Raw genomic sequence first — 20,092 nt, forward strand, 5'->3', positions numbered from 1 at the left:
GTTTCCAGTGTTTGAACTGGGATGTTGATATTTCATACTGAAGAGCCACCTACATGCTGTGCTGCTGCACTCAAACTTTCCAAGTGTCCGGGGGATGGAGGCAGGTTACCCGGGGCTTAACAGCCCTTTGATCAGCACGCACCGGTCCCCTCCCCTGCTTGTATTTCCCCAGACTGCAGCAGACTCAGCCAGGCTAATTCTGCAGGCGAGCTTGCGACTTCAAGATCTTTTTTTTTCAGATGTACATCCCTGCCTTGGTTTTCACAGAGGCTGTAGCAAAGCAGCTCGGCCACCTAACAGGATAAATCCCTGGCCTCTCTTCCTTCTCCCTGAAGGCCTGCGCGGGTTCTGGCCCAGGCCCGAGCACCCGCCGGCGCTGAGGCGGGAGCGGCTGGGGGCGCTCTGAACAGGGCAAGATCCGCGGAAACTGCTGGAAGCAGACTGAGGGAGCGCACCCCAAAACACCAGAGCTGACCACGGTCATGCCGCCGGCAGCTCCGAGACTCGAACCCCGCCCAGCTGCCACCGCCCTCCGCTGCTGCTGCCACCGCCCCTCAGCGCCTCCCCAGCCCCCCGCGCGCCGCAGCAGCTGGCGCGGCCGTTCCCCATTGGCTGCGGGGCTGCCCGGGCGCCTCGCGGCCAATGCGCGGCGGCCACGGCGGGGCGCGTGGCGCGGGCGGGGCGGAGCACGCAGGCCGTGGCGGCGGCGGCGACCGAGGGAGCGGGGCAGCCATGGGGGTGCGCGGCGCGGGCCGGCTGTGGTGGGGTAGGAGCCGTGAGGGCCTGGGGGGCGGTCTGAGGGGGCAGCGGGACACGGCGGGACGGGGCTTCCCTTTCCCCGGCTTCGTGGGCCCCATCGCGGTGGGAGGCAGCGGGGCCCGAGGCCGTGCGGCCGCTCCGCGGGGCGGCGGGCGGAGCGGAGAGCCTCCTGAAAGGAGATTGTAGCCAGGTGGGGATCGGCCTGTTCGCCCAGGCATCTTGCAGTAGGACTAGAGGATATAGTCTTAAGCTGCGCCAGGGGAGGTTTAGATTGAACATTAGGACGAATTTCCTCACACATAGGGTAATTAGCTATTAGAACGGGCTGCCCGGGGCGGTGGTGGAGTCACCGTCCCCGTGTTTAAGGAAAGACTGGACGCGACACTCAGTGCCATGGTCTGTTTGGCAGAGGGGTGATCGGTCGTGGGCTGCACTTGATCTCAGAGTGTTTTCCCAACCCCACTGGTTCTGTGGGGGCAGCGCTCGCAGTCGCGGGCCGGCTGTGGCCGGTCTGTGCCGCGGGGGCGGGGGATTGCTCGGCGGGCTAGCGAAGCGCACTTAGGGAGATTCTAAAGATCCCAGCAGAAAAAAAAAAAAAAAGAAACCCCAAACCAAGAAAACGATGTTTATCTCTCACCCTAATCAAAGACTTTCTTTGATTTGAGTGACTTGAGTAAGCGGCGGTGTTGTGTGTGCCTGGCTGCCCTGCCTTGAGATCTGGTGCTTTGGGGGCAGCAAGAGCAGTGACCGAGGTCAAACGGAGGAGTCCGAGGCGGGCTGGTGTTCCCCATCCCCTGCCCCTGCTGGTGTTCCCCATGCCCTACCCTCTTGTGTGCTGGAGGAATCGGTAAACGATTCCCTCTCGGGCCCTTCGATGCCTGTGGCTCGCCGGTAGCACGTGTGCGGGGATGTGGGGCCTCGGCGCACCGAGCACTGCTGCAGGAGGGGGTGATTGTAGGAGGAAGCTCACAGAATCTTTATCATCATCCCGTGACAGAAGCTTTTTTTTTGTAATAGATCTTCTGACTTGCAACTTTGCGGTTCAGTTAGGACTGGTAATACCAGCATGGAGCTGCCTTAGCTGGTTTATTGATGCTTTTGTCTTTGTGAATTGTTTACATTAGAAAGCAGCTTTTGAAGTCAGATTATCTATTTCCTTTTTCCTTAATAACAGGGACAGATTTGCATTTATCTGGCTTGATGCTTATAGGAAAAGGATCTTTTTCTTTGCTGAAGTTGAACTAAACCTTGAGTATTTCACTATAGAAAGTTATGCCGCCAGTTCATGACTCATAATTTAAAAAACGATGCAGTGACAGGGGACTAGGTGAATTCCACCATGCACTTTCTTTTGCGAGTTCCGTTTAGCAGGTGTATTTACATAAGCTAGAACTTCTCTCTTTCAAGGGGCAGAAGTCGCTGAGTGAATTCTGTCTTCTGAATGTATTCTGCCAGAGATCACCTAAAAGGTGAAGCGAGAATATGCTGATTTCAATTTAATGGTGTCATTCTGTCTAGAGGAGGTTTTTTTCTCGTGAGAGTGACTGTAACATTCAGCTTTTTCCATCTTTTTTTTCTTGCTCTACCCCAACAGCAGCTGCTGCTGTAGGTCATCGTAACATGCTGTGACAGCTACAGATCGCCTTGGAAGTCAGTTTTTCAATGCTGATGAAGTGCTGCTTATGTATGGGTGCACTGAAGAGACAGAGCCGATCTAACGCATATATCTGGTGGTGAAATCCGACTTTGATCACCCCAGAAGAAAAGGGTTGGGTCCTTGTGCTAAAAGAAACCATTAGAATGGGGTAGTGGTGCAGTGGAGAGGGGACTGGCTTATAGTTTGACAATTCAGTCCTGATCTCTGCTTGAGTCACCTGGAAGACGTTACTTCTGCCAGCTTCACTCTCCTGCAGAACAGGGGTAATGAAACTGGCTTTTGTTGTGTGGGACTGATAAAGAATAGGTTTGCTGCTGTGACAGATATAGTCTGCATACCATGTGCTGTAGAGTTTCTGCATTACTGACCTGTTTTTCTCTCGTGTTGAGTCTTGAGAGAGAATCTGCAGCTTCCCGTTGAAGTTGTTAACCACGTGCAGCAAAGCTTTTTTATGTCTGGTTCTAACTTGGGTGTCTGAGGTCTTACTCTCTCCAGTCTTTAGTGGATTAAGAAAAGTTTTTTGCTGTGTGGATTCTGTTACAGAAATGCTTGTCATCTCTCAATCTCCCTGACTAGGTAGAAGGAAGGACTGTGTGGTTTTATGTACAAAGTCTCAAGCAATAATAAGTTCCAGAAATTATCAGAAGTACAAAGCCATAAGAGAAAGCAATTTCCTTCTATCTTATAATGTTATTTTTTTAGCATTCTCGGGATGCTTGAGTTGTTAACCAGAGAGATTTAGCTGTTCTCCAGTCTGTTCTGAAAGTCAAATCAATGGTAGACTAAGATCCTTATGAGCAAGAATGATGCACTACCAGTGCATCAAGTGCTGGTCCTAAAATCACTGTAACTGTGCTAAGCCTAGTAGGGAAAGTCCTGCATGATGTGATCCTGTGAAAGATGTGTTTGAGTGCCTGCTGTGCAAGAGGTTTGAACAATTGGCTTAGGAGTATGAAAGAAAACATAGCTGATGATGGGGATCCCTGCAGAAGGTCTGGTGCCAGCAGGAGTTAGGGTAGGAGCTTTGACAAAAGTCTCTCTGGAGAGTCATAGCAGGAGTGGTGTAACTCCAGCTAGCTTTAGGCACAGACCCTATTTTACATGATCCTATAGAATCATGTTTTAAGCAAGGAGGGAGAGCATCTGTCTTGCTTTTTTATCTGGTCTAACTGGACTCCCTTCCCACCACTGCTGATTTGCAAGGAGTGGGGAGATGATTTAGCCATGGCAACAGGAGAGTCATAAATGTTCAACAGGACTGCTGATGTCTTTGCTTTTCTTTGTAGGCACGGTGAGCTGCACTTTGTTCCTGGCAGTTAACAGTTTATATTCGGCCAGTGATGATGTGATAGAGCTCACACCAACTAACTTCAACAGGGAGGTCATTCAGAGCGACAGCCTGTGGCTCGTGGAGTTCTATGCCCCATGGTAAGAACTGCAGCTGTGTACTTGCTTGCTCTTATGACAGAGAAGGAACACAGGAATCTGCTGCTCGTAGCTCAAGGTTTCATTCAATTGTTGGTAGCACAGTTGTCAGTGTGATGGACTCATGAGTAGCAAAATAGCTGTACTTGGGATTCCTGTTTTAAATATATTCATGAGGAAAAAGGCAGGAATTGGCATTTCAAGTTTGCAAATAGAGCCTGGTAGCAAAACCTGTGCCATTTTTCTACTTGATTTATTCTGGTTAAATTAGTATTAAAAATGACTGATTAAAGTGCAGTAGGTAAGTGAGAAAGTCCCTCACTTCTGTTTTTCTGAGCCTAATTCTGATGTGAAAGCACAGGCCTGAATTCACACTTAAAACTTCCAATTTCCATTTAAAAATACTGGCTTTGTGCATTTTAATTTAGCATCCCTCTTTGTCTTCTTTCTGCTCAGGTCCAGAGTATGGAGTCTCTATTCCATTTAAATTCTGGTGATATATATATTCCATCTTTATACAAATCCTCTGTGATATTGCCATCCAGAGCTCCACATTCTGGAGAAAATGGCCTTTTGTTGCCACAGCTTGACTCTGGACCGAGAGGTTTGGGGGAAGTCTTGCTGTGCCCCTTGTAGTGTTACTGCAGTCTATATGATGTGGAGGTTTTTCCTCAGAAGCCTGAGTGATGGTATGATCTTGTGGCACAGGCTCTTTTCCTCTTCTTGAATAAATCCTCAGTCTCCTACAGTTTGCTGTAAGTGACTGTGAAATAGTTGTCACATCTGAATGACATTTACCGTTCTTGTTCTTTGTTTGTTTGTTTGTTTTTTCTAAAAGGTGTGGTCATTGTCAAAGGCTAACTCCTGAGTGGAAGAAAGCAGCAACAGCTTTAAAAGTAAGTTTAGCCTTTCAAATGTGCTTGTGGAAATGTATTGAAGAGAGTTTGGCTGTTTGGCATCTGGATTGGAAGTGTGGAGGGGTTTGGTCCCTATGACCATTTTCACTTTAGTCATACTTGTGTTGCCAGAAAAGGGTTATTCAGACACCTGAAAACCCAGAATTTTTGTTTTGTTTGGTTTGTTGTATCCTTTTTAAAAGAAGCCATTGAATTGTAGAGGAAGAAAGTCAGTTCTGTCCCTGTGAATTCCCATTACTATTCTCTAGGACTGAAAACAGCTTTGTAAGCCATTGGTGCTGACTGGTCAGAAGAATTAGTCATGTTGTGATTAGCTGAACTCTTGCCTATGTGAAATATATATATATTCTCCTTCTTAGAAAACCAAACAAAAAAACCCAACTAAATAATAGCCCAAACAATTTAAAATTTATTTTGTCATGCTGAAGAAAGAAGTGGACATTTACAGTGTTCTGTAGTTTAATGCTTGCGGGGTAATATGCCTCTCTTCCGTTGCAGTCCTAGTAACTGCCCCTCTCTCTTCCCCCCTTCCCTTGTGCTCCCAGCAGGGAAAAGGTGTTAAATTGCTGTAGAAGTCTTGGGTGTCATTTTTTTGTTTTGTTTCTGCAGGGTGTAGTGAAAGTGGGTGCAGTAGATGCAGATAAACATCAGTCCTTGGGTGGACAGTATGGAGTCAGAGGGTTTCCAACTATCAAGATATTTGGAGCCAACAAAAACAAAGCAGAGGATTATCAGGGTAAATGTGATGAATTTTTAGATGTTGCATGCCTAAAACTTTCCCTGAATGCAGTAATCATGGTAGGTGTTAATGCTGTGTTGAGTGGTTTTTCCTTCCTGTCTAGTGCTTGCAGTAATGGAGAGACAGGTGGGTGGGAGTGGTTTGACCAAATTGTGTAAGTCTTAGCATTGTCTAACAGTCCCACCTGCAGTCCATAGTTGTTGGAGATTGATAGGGAGTTTCAAGGAATTATTCCTTTCTTCCTGTTTATTTGGAGCTTGCCATAGAGTCACTCCTCATAAGAAAAGCCAGGTAATGAAAAGGTGTAGTGAAGTCTGTCTTGCTGCTTGTGTTTAAGTCAGATGTCCCACCACTAGTACCGTATCACTCATAGCCCTCCTGCTTTTCCTGAAAGATCATTAGGGTGAGGGAGGATTAAGTTTGTAATAAAGTTAGGAGCATACCTTTAACTGGCCTTTTGATGGTTTGGTCATTTATTTTGCTGCACTGCAGGTGGCAGGACAAGCGATGCTATTGTTGATGCTGCTCTAAGTGCTCTTCGGACCCTGGTGAAAGAACGTCTTAGTGGCAGAAGTGGAGGATACAGTTCGGGAAAACAGGTATTTGAGGGAATGTGTGTTTGCTTTTCAGCTGGAGACTGTCTTGTACAGGAGATCAAAGCTCCCAACTCAGTCACAGGATTGGAAGAGATGTCTGGAGTTTTATCTAGTCCAGGTGCCCTACCCAGGGCAGGGCCACCTGGAGCAGATTGCTCAGGGCTGTGTCCCCTAAAGTTGTATCTCCAAGAACTGAGACTCCAAATGGTATTTCTTATATTTCAACCTTGTCACTTTTGTCTCTTGTTGCAGCAAAGAGCCTGCCTTTGTTTTCTCTACTCTCCTGCACACTCATTACTTAATCAGCTCTGACCATTGGCTGGACTTGCTCCAGTGTGTACATGCCTGTTCTGTGGGGGAGCCTAGAACTAGACCCAGCACTCCAGGTGTTTCACATTGTGCTGAGCAGAAGATTGCCTCCTCAGACCTTCTGGTAACTCTCTGCCTAGTGCAGCTCAGGAGGCTGTTGACCACCTTTGCCACAGGATTGTAGTGCTGGCTCGTGTTCAGCTTGTTCACCAGGACACTCATGTTCCTCTTTGAAAAGTTGCTTTCCAGCTAGTCAGTTCTCAGTGCTTACTGATATAGGGGGCTGTTAGTTTCCAGGTTTATCTCCCTTTGAATTTCAGGGTTCCTGTTAGCCCCATTCTCCAGGTGGTTCAGGTACCGTTTGCCTAATCCTAATCTAAATTAGACAGATTACGGTCTTTTAACTTGATAGTGTTTTTCTGTTGGCTTGCTGGATTTCTTCCTGAAGGTAAATTGAAAAGTTTCCTTTTAAATTCAAAGAAAAAGCTCCCACTACTGAGTCGTGGTACAAGTACATTCTGACATCCTCAGGGCCACACAGAAGACCTGGGTGGACTGTACCCTGTAGTGTGTATCACACTCCCACTTGTTTGTTTTGCTTGGAAACCAGGACTTGGTTCCAGATGGAGTTGGGCGTTGGAGAGCACTTTATTCATGGACAGATCAGTGCATGAAGAACTGAAAAAGTGTTCCCCCATCTTCTTGGTAGTTAGTTTGACCTGATTTCTCTTTTTTCAAGAGAAGGTTCATTTGCTGTGTCTTGAAAATGCTGTGGGGAGTAGGCTGTGTGTACTGTTAGTTCTAAAAAAGGAAAGTTGTATGACCTAACACTGCCTCTTTTGTATCTTGCTCAAATAAAGATCATTTGGTTCAATGTGACACGCACAGGAGTTGGCCTGTGTGGGAGACCAGTTTTGGTTACTTCTTATGTGAGGGTCTGTTTGTTTCTTACAGAGCCGGGAGAGCGGAGGTGGAGATAAGAAGGATGTGATTGAGCTGACTGATGACAGCTTTGATAAGAATGTCATAAATAGCGACGATGTGTGGATGGTGGAGTTTTATGCCCCATGGTGTGGGCACTGCAAAAAGTAAATGAGGTTTTACTTTAACGATTCAGCTCCTGTTAGTGCCTGTTTTGTGTAATACCCTTAATCCCTTAAAAGAGACCTTGCATCTCTGGTATACCAGAAGTGAGTTTCTTTGTAAGGTGATCTAACAAAAATTTGTGGGCTTCTGATTAGCCAGAGCTTCATGCTGCTCTGGCTGCATTCCTCCTTAGCTGTAAAATTCCCCGTTATCAGTAGAAATAAGATCTGGAAGTTATATTAAACTTTTAATTCCTTCAGATGAAGGACATCAGTCTTGTTTGGGTAACCCTCTTAGCTGTCGTTCTCAGCAAAAGACTTTTCTTCTTGAGTAAAACGTGCTACATAATGTTGAAGTGTGGTATACTTTTGCCAGCTCTGAGAGAGCTTAGGGCACTTGTACTCTCTGTTTTTCAGCCTGGAGCCAGAATGGGCAGCTGCTGCCACTGAAGTGAAGGAACAAACAAAAGGAAAAGTAAAGCTGGCTGCAGTAGATGCAACAGTCAACCAGATGCTGGCAGGCCGATATGGGGTGAGTGTGCTCTGCAGTGGTTACAATTGCCTTTCCATCTCTACCAGATCAGATTTCTCTTCAATCCTTACTGAACTGTTCCTTAGTCTGGTACTACTTAAATGTTTTGTGTCAGAAATAAGTGACACGTTCAGTTTGTTTCCCACAAATAATTAATGAATTTCAGTAGTAACATAAATAAGTGGAGAAGGAGGAAAATAATTATTCTGGATGTTGCTGAGGAGAAAGGCTATTTATTTCCATAACATCTTGTATACCTTTATCATCTGGAGTGGGACGTCTGTTTCTTGAGACTGTAGGCTGGTGGGGCATCTCTGGAACCCTTGGAGCCAGTTATCAGGGAACACTGACAATATCAGCTGCCCAGATCAGGTGTGTTGCTCACCAAAAGAGAATGGATACTCTTGAATTTTTAGTACGGTCCATGGAGCTTACAGTATGCTGCATAGTTTCCCTCTAAGTGCACATGGCTGACAACGTAGAGAGAACATTGAGCAAGATTTATTGGAAGTGTAGCAGAAGGAGCTTAAGGCCTTACTGCCATGTAGGCCCAGTGTTGTCCACCCCCAGACAAATCAGGAAATTAATGTTTAATAACTATCAAGGGTAAACATAGTCCTCACGGTGCTTAAACCTGCGGTGCATCTAAATTGAGGTAAAACCACTGCTGCTTCATCAGGCCAAAACCCCAAACAGCAATTTAGTGTACATTCACCTTGTTTTGAATTGTTGCAAAGGTAGGAAGCTACAAAATTCAAGTTGAGTCAGAACATGTGAGACTCGATACACAAATATGTTGAATCCTCCCTTGCTCTTAGTCTAGAGGACATCAGACAAGCAGATAATTTCTACCATAAATACTCAGGTTCATTTGAGCTGATGGTTTAAACTTGTCTTGCAGATTCGTGGATTTCCCACCATTAAAATCTTCCAGAAAGGAGAAGACCCTGTTGATTATGATGGTGGGAGAACTAGATCTGATATCATTGCTCGTGCTTTGGATCTATTTTCTGATAATGCACCACCACCTGAGCTCCTGGAGGTACCTATATATCATTTTCTCAAATTTCTTTTCTGTCATACTCTTGGCAGCAGTTTTTACTGATCTATATGAACTGTAAATAAAACTATTTAAGTGTGGTGCTTCTGCACTGTTTTGCCCCAGAAAGTAAAGGATGACAAGCTTTGAGTTACAAAAAGCTGAATGTTCATTTCTGCTGTCAATTTGTTGTTGTCTGGAAGATGCTCAGAACTGATACAGTGAAGGCATTGACAGGATGGTGCCAGGGTGTCTGAATCTACTCTTGAGGAATGAGTGAAAAAGTTGAGTTCTGTTCCCTATCTCTTTTCTCACAAAAAGAGGGCAGGGCCTTGCCATTGCAAGCTGTCCATTAGGAGATGCATGACGAGTAGTTTCACTTGTTGTCCAAAAAACTCCACCCTCTGTCAGGTGACTTCTTTTTTCAGCTTGCTGTTGGCAGATTTGAAATAGTGATCACTTGTCTCCAAAGTGAGGTGCATGCAAGACAGTCAATTGGGATGCAGGAAGGAAAAAACAAAAAAATATTTGTACTATTAATGAAGATATTTTTATATGGTGCTTATTTAATCCTTCTTATCCTTCTTAATTTTTTATTTTGTATGCATTCTAATATTAATACATCAGTACATGTTGATGTATGTGTATATGCATATGATTGATTTATATATATCAGAGGCTCCATGCTTAGAAATTTATTTACTGGAGGATGCACAATCAAAGGTTGGAGACCACTGTTGTAGGTCACTGGATCAATTCCTTTTTGAGACAGATCCCACAAAACCAGTGTTGCTGTTCCTGTTGCTTGAACATCGTCATCCACAGCATAGGCTGCCTCTGCTGGCTCTATTTGTGCTCACAGGCATTTGCATGAGCCTGGTGATGCTCTTTCCAGCCTTGGACAAGAACATTGATTTTGAGCAAGAAGTGACATCTGACTGTGCCTTCTGTAAGCCTTTTTTGGTACTGCAGTTTCCTGTTGCTGCAAGTCTCAACAGAAGACTTGGTGAACTCTTTGTAAATTAGTCTTGTATTGGGGGATCAGTGAAGTAGAAGAGACTTGTAAGCTTTTGTGTCAAGTTGTTTCAATGCTTACTGCCTTGCAAGATGGAATTATTAGGCCGTTGGAGGAAAGTACAGTCACAACTAAAGAACCAGATCTTACTGTCATTGACTTTGTGCTGCTTTCTTCTAGATAATTAGTGAGGATGTTCTGAAGAGTACCTGTGATGCTCATCAGCTCTGCATCATTTCTGTCCTGCCTCATATTCTTGACACAGGTACACATACAAGCAAGCAGACTTCTTTGTCACTTAAAGCACGTAGCTGTGTTTAACTTGTCCAATTCTGTTTAACAGGAGCTTCAGGAAGAAATTCTTACCTGGATGTCATGTTAAAAATGGCTGAAAAATACAAAAAGAAAATGTGGGGGTAAGTGTTATTGTCCGCTGGTCATCTTGGAAAAGATGTGAGCATTTCTGGGGGTAAATGGGATAAAATTTTTATGATACTTGTTTAGGCTACAGAAAGAGTTGTTCCTTGTTCAGGGTAGCATATCTTGGTATTTCACTAATTACTGGAGAAGGCAATGCTGTGACTTTAAAATAGCTTTTTTTTAAAATTCCATCCACCTCTCAAATTCTGCATTTACAAATGATATCTAAGCATTCATGAAATTAAGCATCTTTTACTCGTGTCCTGAATACTCAAGTATTTTAGGGAGGTTTCTTTTACCATCTTTTGCTGGTTGGTGAGTGTGCCAGTGTGACTGTTGAATTCTCAAAGAGACAAGTAAGCTGCAATTTATTAACATGTGTCATGCTTTCAAAGAAACAGGCCAGCAGGCTGTGCCTTTACTACTCCTTCTCACAGATGCAGGTTAGGATCTCTGGGACTTCTCAGGAAAGTGAGAGTTGTTCTGCCACACTGACTGCTGTGAAGAGGAGCAAAATGGCATGAAAGCCTGGGGGAAAATGCTGAGATTGGCTCATTCCAGACCTTCCTCAGGGGTCTTGTTAAGATCAGAGGAACTGAGACTGAGTGTCCTTAGCTAGAAATCCTCCATAGTGATATTTGAGCAGGACTTTGTTGCCGCTTCTCTTTCCCCGGCTAGCTGATGTTAAGAGTGGGGTGCGGCAGTTTTCCCCCTCGAGCTCCGTGGAATCCCAGTTGTCAGTTGTTTCAGCGCAGTATAAAACACAGGCAGCGCACACGGGTCCCAGGGAAACTTTATTTGATGACAAACTTCCCCTTTTTTCCTCTCCTGGGCCCTGATAAAGGGGCAAACAAAGACTTGTATGTCGGGAGAAAGTCAGGGGCAGACCCAACTTTCAACAAATCAGGAGAGTTGGGAGTAAAAAACCTAGGCGGGGAATAACAGTAGTGAACCAATAAACTTCCAAGGAAGAAAAATCAGCTTCAGTAAATGGATAAAGTTTGGAGAAATAGAAACTAGAAACTAGCTGGTGAAATAACTGGGAAAAAGGCGGAAACAAAAGGAAAAACAGCACCAAGGAAAACCACCAAATCACAAATCAAACCTAATAAAACAAAAAGCACGATACAACACTTTGTAATCTTTAGATCTGTGACTTAAGTACTTTTAAACCTTCCCCTTAAGGGGAAGCTGTGTTCACGTTGCTAACATAGCTCTTCCCCTGCACTGTGTTTAGTGGCTGTTCTTATCCATCTTGTGGTGGCTGGGTAAGTGGGACTGGCCTAGAGGTGCTGCTGAGAGGGGACTTTCTTCTGTTGCAAGGTTCAGGATCAGGACTTTCCTTTTCCCTGCTGACTTTGAAAGTGTCAAGGGCAATACAGAGCCCTGCTTGAACTCTGCAGGGTTGCAGGATACGTGATTTGAAAATTATTGTGGTGCCTAATCTCATTATTAATTTTCTATTTCATCTTTTCCTCAAGGTGGCTGTGGACAGAAGCAGGTGCTCAGTCAGATCTTGAGAGCTCTCTGGGGATTGGAGGCTTTGGGTATCCAGCAATGGCAGCTGTTAACGCTCGGAAGATGAAATTTGCCCTTCTGAAAGGATCATTCAGTGAGCAAGGGATTAATGAGTTTCTCAGGTATGAAATCTTCAAGTGACTTAAATCTTTCTGTATCTAGGGCTATGACTATTGAGACTACAAGCAGACTCTCCTGCATCACAGAAAACTTGCACAGTTAAGAGAATTAAGATTAGAATTCTGTGGAGTCAGGGAAGGTTTCAGTGGCAATTGCAATAAAGCAGTCATTACCTTTTTGTGGTGTGCAGAATTAAGTTGGCCATTTAGACCTAGGTAGTGGAGTCAGGGAAGGTTTCAGTGGCAATTGCAATAAAGCAGTCATTACCTTTCTGTGGTGTGCAGAATTAAGTTGGCCACTTAGATAAGTAGTTTTAGTACAATATTTGAAAACAGAAGTAGACTTCGATGTTGAAAAATTCTGTTTTTCTGGTAACTTAAGAAATAACTTGCTAATGAATTCCGTTTAATTCAGATGGTGCATTCTGACTAGTCAGTAGTAATTGGGAAGTCCCCAGTTTGGGAATCATAATGGGTGCTGTTGAAGTTCTTGAGGTTGTATATGTTGCTGTTCATCTTTCTGATTCACTTTGGTCCTGTCTTCCCCCACCCACCTTTCCATTCTTCTGGCACTTGGTAAATTGATTGGGAGAGTTGAAACAATCCATCCATAAAGTCAATAATGCACTGCTCAGCACAAGGCCTGTGAAACTGCCTCTTGTGTAGCTGGGCAAGAGCCAGTGCTGAGAAGAATGGAATAGGGAGTGGAAATGGAGAGGATGATAGAAGGTGACAGCAGCACTGAAACAGAGCAGCTAAACTTAAACTGTTACTTTAGTGTGGTCAGAGTGAAGTGAGAACTCTGCTTCCACACTGTCCTGGTTTAGGGCAAATTTGGGAGAAAAATTTACTTTATACAAGTACCCCTTTTGGATTTAAGCAGTCCCTCCCCTAACTCGTTTTGGAAAATATATCCTTGGAGAAAAGTGGGAAAAAAAACTGTTTATTTAACAGATAAAGCATTTACTAACTCAAAATAAAATGGATAATATTAAACAATAAAACCTCTTGCTGCTCCGAAGAGATTACTAACTTAGAAAGTCCCTTTTGTGGGTTGCAGTTCAGCTCACACAGTCTTATTAGTCCCTCTGGTGCTAGAAATGCCAGACTAGACCAATAGACTGTTAAAAACCACCTTGAAAGCACTGGGTGGGGGATCTTTCAAAAATTGAGAGCAACATCTAACAAAGACCATCTAGTTAGTTAACACCTGTTAACTAACTAGTTAACTAGTGACATCAGAAGTCACTATTAAGTCCTTTTCCCTGACGGACTTCATGGCCTAAGAAAATATTATGCCTGACAACCTGATGAATCTATCATTAGTTGGTTAGTCCATCTTTGGGATGCTGCAGGTGAGGCTACAGTTCTAGACGGTACTAAAAGGAGGCATTTAAGATCCCTATCACATGATCAAAGTATCGACCAAAGAATGATAAGGGGGACTAACCCTCACAGTCTCTGGGCACAGGTCCTAGGGAGTGTGACACAAATCTTTGTGTGTACAGACGATCTCTATATGCAGCAAACCCAGTGGAAGACTGTAAACCAAGGGATTCAACAATTTTAAAAAATAACAGTAGCAGAAATTGTCTTCTCAAATGACCTAAACACTAAATCCAACTTAGTACCTTATACATCCTTGATATGGCAAAAACTTGTACGACCTGGGCCACAAAAATACACTTCTGCTGTAGCAATAATGAAGGGAGATGACAAAGAGGAGACCGTGCTTAATATGGCAAAGAAGCTCTGAGCTCATGCAGATGCTGTGCATGGCCCAACACATGCAAGAATCACAGCTGTAGAAACATGTCTGTAGAAATTAAAAAATAAGATGGAGGAGAATCACAAGATATTCAAAGAAGAAATAAGAAATGAAAGAGGGCTTTCTCCAAATCTCAGCAGTACAGATCAAAAGTTCTGGTACCAAAAGCAAACATCCCCCAGATAAGGAGAAAAGGTACACCTCACAAGCTGAGCTGTGGTTCTTCTTGTACAATTATAGAGAAAACTTGAAGAGATAGGATAGAAAATCTACTGCTGCTCTGGCACAACAGGTGCTTAAATTAAAAGACAGCAAGACTCTAAGTTCCACTCAAAAAAAAAGCAGGTCCAGTAGCCCGTAGCCAAGCTGCCAGATATGATAATGATGATGGCATGTTCAATCCCCTTAAAAGAACCTCCAAAACATATGCCCAGGGAAAAAAAAGATAACCAGACTTAGAGGGGCCCTGCCTCTAGCCAGGTAGAGACTAAGGAAAACCATATTCATTAGCCTGGCAAATCAGAACCACAAAAATATAAAGCCTTAGTCAACACTAGTGTGCAGTACACATTAAGTTCATCAAGACACACTGGGGCAGAATCTGTTTGTATTGCTAGCATGACAGAGGGATCATAAGATTTTACTCTAGTGAATGCTGATGTTAACCTGACGAAAAATAAGTGAAAGAAATATCCTATTGTGACTAGCCCAGAAGCTCCATACATTTTAAGCATAGACTTCCTCCAAAAAAAGGGTATTTCAAAGACCCAAAGAGACTCAGGTGGGTGTTTAAGATAGCAGCTATAGAGACAGAAGGCATTGAGCAATTAAATATCTTGCTTAGGCTATCAAAGAACCCATCTGCAGTAGGACTTCTGAAGGGGGAAGAGCAATGAGTACCAACTGCCACTTAGACAGTGTACTGCCAACAGTACAGAGTAACTCAAGATGCTGTGATTCCCATCCATAAGATAATCCATGGGCTAGAGAGCCATGGGGTGGTCAGCAAAACCCACTCACTCTTCAACAATCCCATTTAGCCTGTACACAAATCTGAAAGAAAATAAAGACTGACTGTAGACTATTGTGCCTTGAATAAAGTGACTGCACCATTAAGCACTGCTGTGCCAGACCAGTTCAGAAAATTCCTTCAGGGTTTGGCCCATATCCTCTTAGTCTCTACACCACTCAGGATTTTCCATACCTGGGTGTACTACTGGGTCAGGGGTCTCATCAGCTCCTCTGGATATGTCAGCCCGCATTCTAGACAAGATGCAGACCATATAAAGGAAGCTTACTAAATTAAATACTAGGATGGTGGTATCTTTAACATTGAGGGAAAACTGAGCATTCTCAAAAAGTGACTTCATAGATTCACAGGAGAAAAAGGAAAGGAAAGGCTGAAGAGCCTCATCCCCTGCTCCTCCTCTGACAAGCTGGGTGCAATTACCAATAAATCCCCAAAACATGCTACTGGAACTAGGACACAAGGCAGGACGAAGAAACTCTAAACCATACTTGTCTAGAACAGACTCCAGTACCTTAGTAAACTCCCTATAAATCATTACCACTGAGCTCAGCACAATAGCTATTCTAATCCATGCTCCTCTGCTATAAAAGCTATGTGTTAGGGACAATACTGGAGATATTTCCAGATAAGAAAATAAGCCCAGGGACCAGAAAGGTATTAAAACCTCAAAAAAGCCTAAGAACCCGAAACACATGAAGGCCTCCACCCCAAGAGACATTATGTATTCAAGGAACATGGCTAGTGACTGCTTTATCCCTATACAGAGTAAGTACAACCAAAATGCAGTCAGTACAGTTTTTTTTCAATTTCTCCAGCCCCATGTTTGGCGCCAAAATAATGTATTTGTCTTGGTTTAGGGCAAATTTGGGAGAAAACCTTCTAAAAGGGTTCTTCTAGAAAGTAAATTCAAGTGGTCCCTCCCCCCGCTGGTTTGGGAAAATATTTCCTTGGAGAAAAGTGGGGGAAAAACTGTTTATTTAACAGGCAAAGCATTTACTAGCTCAAAAAAATGGACACTATTAAACAATAAAACCTCTTGCTGCTCTGAAGAGATTACAAACTCAGAAAATCCCCTTTGTGGGTTGCAGTTCAGCTCACTCAGTCTGTTATCGGTCACTCCAGTGCTGGAAATGCCGTGGCCCAGGTCCGGTTCTGGTGGGCCACCGATGTGAGCTGCTGGTGCTCTTCTGGGTTTTCAGTCCAGAGCAGGTTTAAGCAGTTCAAGAAAAAGAAAAATCACAGTCCAGGAACTTCTCTGCCAAAGGAAAGCTCTCTCCCACCGTCTGTCTGTTCTGCAGACAACACTGTTCAGGAGAAGGATGTGGGGGAGTTAGTGCTGTTTCTGATAACAAACTCTGCACTTCTCTTTCTCCCTTTGCTCTTGGAGCCAGTTTTAAAGGTGCAAAACTTATTTCTGGCCTAAACAGACGAATGGGGATAGAAGCATTATAAAGTCACCTCAGGACACACATAAAGTACCAGCTGCTGTAAATTATGCAAGAGCCCTTGAGACCTTACATGAGAAGTGTTATCTCCATCTCTGTCCTTGGAGAATGGCAGAGAACAGCAAGAATTGCAAAAGCAATTGCAACAGCCTCTCCCCACCTTGCCATAAGAAGCACATTAATTGAATGCAGTTCCTACTGGATTAATGGAATCAGTGCTATATTCTTACCTGTGAAAGTGATCAGTCTTTCTTCTTAATGCCAAAAAAAGGAACATTCTTAGGGTATCAAGTTAAAGTCAGGATATAGATGCAAGAAGAGAAACACCAGATGGTTTGTTCTAATGCACGTGAAAGTGTCTGTCAGACATGGCAAATTTTCTTAGTCTGTAAAGTCCATCTTAGTGAAGTTTCTCCTGGGTGAAGCTGGATGGTGCTTCAAGGACACAACAGCCAGTTTAACAGCTTATATTGCATTAGGTAATTGGTTTGGTATTGTCTTATCATGCAGCACTGCTTGTTAGAATAATCTCTTCCTGACACTTCAGCTCAGCTCTGCTGCCTAGAGAAAGCAGTATAATCACAGCTGGTGTGGCTGGCCATTCACTCAGCTGCTGTAGGCAGCTGCTGCAATCTAATAAGCATCTCAGCAGTGTTGACTACAAGGAAAGTGGCACTGTGAAGAGAAGAAAAATTGTGAACTCCATTTGGGGAGGAATGCTAATTCAGTCTTATTTGCCTCTGAAAGATGCAAAGGGATTAGTTCCTCAGGATTTTAATGCTGGGCTTTTTGAGCAAGCCTAACTAGCAAGCTCAGGGTGGAGTGTCTCAAATAAAGCTGGTTACCTCGAACCCTTTGGAACCCATGGAGGCTGCCTCCACTAAAGAAGATCACTGGTGATTTCCACTAAAACTTGTAGGTGACTTCCAGAACTAGAATTACAGTCTCCCCTTGGAGTTGCCTCAAGTGAAAAACTGTTAAAGAGGCTGCATTTATCTGTGATTTTTACACTGCTGAAATATGAAATAGTGTATGTCACAGATGTCTTTGAATCCAGTTGTAAATTTTCAGTGCTGCTTTAAGGGCTCTGTCATTTTCTGCTTCTTGAAGTTTATGCATCCAGACAGTTTAGATCTACTTAAAGAGATGAAATATTGAACTTTTATTCCTTTTATCTGAAGCAGGCTCTGTTCCAGGTGGATGGAAGTTGGAGGAATTTCTTAAATTTAACTTGTTTTTTCTCAGGGAACTCTCCGTTGGTCGTGGTTCTACAGCACCAGTGGGTGGTGGAGCTTTCCCCAAAATTCATTCAGTTGAACCTTGGGATGGCAAAGATGGTGAGGTAAGAGATACTCCATTTCTGAAAGTGCTTAGCAATTGTGTTCAGAAGTGACAGGATAGAGTAACTAACACCTGTCACTGTGGAAGTTCCTGTTCTCACAAGATTGTGGCAAGTTGTGTTGATGGTTTCCCATTATCTTAATCCTGCCAGCAGACCAAATGGTACATTGATCATCTGACATTGCAGACCAGATGTTCCTGCCTGTTAGGATGTGATCTGAAAGGTGGATCACTTGAGGCAGAAATGTGTTTTACCAGTGCTGACTAAGGGAGGTGGTAGTGCATGCATTCAAGATCCCAGTGTTGTGGAGTTCTGAATATGCTGACCTTGCCATCGAGGTCTTAATGCCAGAAAACTTGTTAGGTAAAACCTGTGTAATAAATAACATGGTGACCAAGTCTGCCTTCTTAAGGTTCAACATTGCTGTAAAAACCAACCAAAGTTACTGCAGTCCTTTGATCTACTTCAGATAGATAAAAACACAGAATATGGTAGTAGTTTTGTTGCATAGTTTATTTGTATAGCCTTCATCTGGAGTATTTTGATTAGTAAAAAACAACTCCTAGTCTAAACTCTGATCACTTGTCCTGTGCTTAGTGCACTTGGAGTTTTCTGAATGAAAGAGATGACAGGAGAGAGCTTTACTCTCAGGATGAAGCAAGAATCTTTCCAACTCGGGGATCTCCTGGCATTAAGCACTTCTAAACATGTACTCAAAACCTTCCCTTTTTAACAGCTTCCAGTTGAAGATGACATTGATCTCAGTGATGTGGATCTGGATGACTTGGGTAAAGATGAGCTGTGAGATCTTCAGGAAACTTCTTTTCTTGGGAAAGCCTGCGCAGCAGTTTGCAGCCTGGATCACAATCAGACAGATATTTCAGTGGCCTTTTTATGGAGAAGTAGCACATGACACACTGTGCTATTGGATGCACTGCAGCAGTGGACTGTACGCATCTCAAGAAAACATTGCAGAAATTCTATGAATTGTCATAACCAGTAAACTTGATTGTATTCTGTGTAACAAATATTTTGAGGACAACATGGATATTTCTTTGGAACATCTTGGGTTTTATTTTGTTGATAATGTGCTGTTTGAGTGTTACTGGAGGCTGTTAGTGTAACCAATTTTAACTGTAATTTTTTTCATGGAGGTGGAACCTGCTCAGCTTCTGTTTCAATTAAAGAATAAAATATTTTTTGACACACAGTGTTAGTCTTGTATAGCGTAAGAAAGGTGCACACAGTACAAGCAGTCCCATTTTGGATGACTCTTGAAAGTGAACTGTAGAATAGAGAGGCTTGTGCAGAGGGGAGTCCTAAACCACCTCCTTGCTGTGAGATCTTGACAGTTTGGCTAAAGCTTGATAAAATGGACAATCTTAGTTTAAATGCTCTTCAGTCTTCCTTTTCCTATTCCTTCTCAGGGGCTTTCTCTTCTTTGTGCCAGGCTTCATAAGATCATTAAAACAATGGAAGTGGGGTTGCTGCTGCAATGAGAGATGCTGGGAGCTGTCAGTCTTTCCCCTGGATTAGTGATGAAGCTAATCTGTGTTTTAGGGCATAAGGATTTCCAGGTGCTAACAGAAAACCACCCTGGTGCTGTCTTCAGCAAATAGAGCACTATTTCTTCACTTCCCGTCTGGCATTGTTTTGATCTGAAATTGCTATTTCCTTTGGAAGGGGAATCAGTACTGTGAATAGGGATGTTTACTGCTGCTTTTTTTAATAAAAATACTGTTATTTTATTGCTCTCCATGTCTTGTATATTGGTGTCTAGTGAAGTGACCCTGATGTGATCAGCTTGTTTATAAATAAGGAATGAAAGAGCTGAAAGATTCCCCTTCTGTCAAGGAAATAACGTAATATGGATATTTGTCATTGGTGCCTGTAAGAGATTGCCCGTAGCTCATCCCCGTGAAAGGCAGTGTCAGAACCATGGCCAGCGAGCAGTAACTGTGAGTACATGCAGGAGATGTGCTCCAACTCTTAAATCATCCCAGCAGATGAGCTGTAATGGAACTGTTCTAACTGAAATATCTTTGCAAAAACTAAACTCATGAGTACTTGGGACTGTAAGTCATATTATGATAAGTTCCACAGCACTTTTGAGGATCTTTCCTCTTAGGCTTTTGGGTTTTTTGTTAAATTAAAGGAACTTTGGGCTTTGCTCTGATGCTTTCTACTTTTTCTGTTTGGATTTTTTTTAAGTTTGCTTTGTTAGAAAAAGAGGACTGTATACACCTAGTAGATCCATTAGCCACCATACTTTTTAAATTGTTTTATTTCACGTCCAGTAGATATTCCATCTTTGTAATTTACCAAAAAAATAAATACTACCATAGTACCTCTGCCTCTGAAATATGTTTTTGTAAAA

The 20,092-nt window shown here is 43.3% G+C and overlaps 1 protein-coding gene across 1 annotated transcript; it reads left to right on the top strand.

The window, feature by feature from the left end:
- Positions 1–678: 678 nt before the first annotated feature.
- Positions 679–20,062, top strand: PDIA6 (protein disulfide isomerase family A member 6). The gene is made up of 13 exons (XM_041477874.1): positions 679–766; positions 3,703–3,844; positions 4,680–4,737; positions 5,368–5,494; positions 5,990–6,096; positions 7,357–7,490; positions 7,905–8,019; positions 8,921–9,061; positions 10,254–10,338; positions 10,417–10,489; positions 11,975–12,133; positions 17,619–17,715; positions 18,452–20,062. Exons 1-13 carry the CDS (start codon positions 733–735, stop codon positions 18,518–18,520), a joined length of 1,341 nt encoding a protein of 446 aa, XP_041333808.1. The 5' UTR covers positions 679–732; the 3' UTR covers positions 18,521–20,062.
- Positions 20,063–20,092: the final 30 nt, after the last annotated feature.

Source organism: Pyrgilauda ruficollis, unplaced genomic scaffold (genome assembly GCF_017590135.1).
Source record: "Pyrgilauda ruficollis isolate IOZ18807 unplaced genomic scaffold, ASM1759013v1 scaffold42, whole genome shotgun sequence".
NCBI lineage: Eukaryota > Metazoa > Chordata > Aves > Passeriformes > Passeridae > Pyrgilauda > Pyrgilauda ruficollis.

Excerpts from the sequence above, each read along its gene's own strand:
- PDIA6 (XM_041477874.1), top strand. The coding sequence starts at position 733 with ATGGGGGTGCGCGGCGCGGGCCGGCTGTGGTGGG. Across the intron at positions 3,845-4,679 it reads GTGGAGTTCTATGCCCCATG|GTGTGGTCATTGTCAAAGGC; the intron begins GTAAGAACTGCA and ends TTTTTCTAAAAG. Across the intron at positions 6,097-7,356 it reads GATACAGTTCGGGAAAACAG|AGCCGGGAGAGCGGAGGTGG; the intron begins GTATTTGAGGGA and ends TGTTTCTTACAG.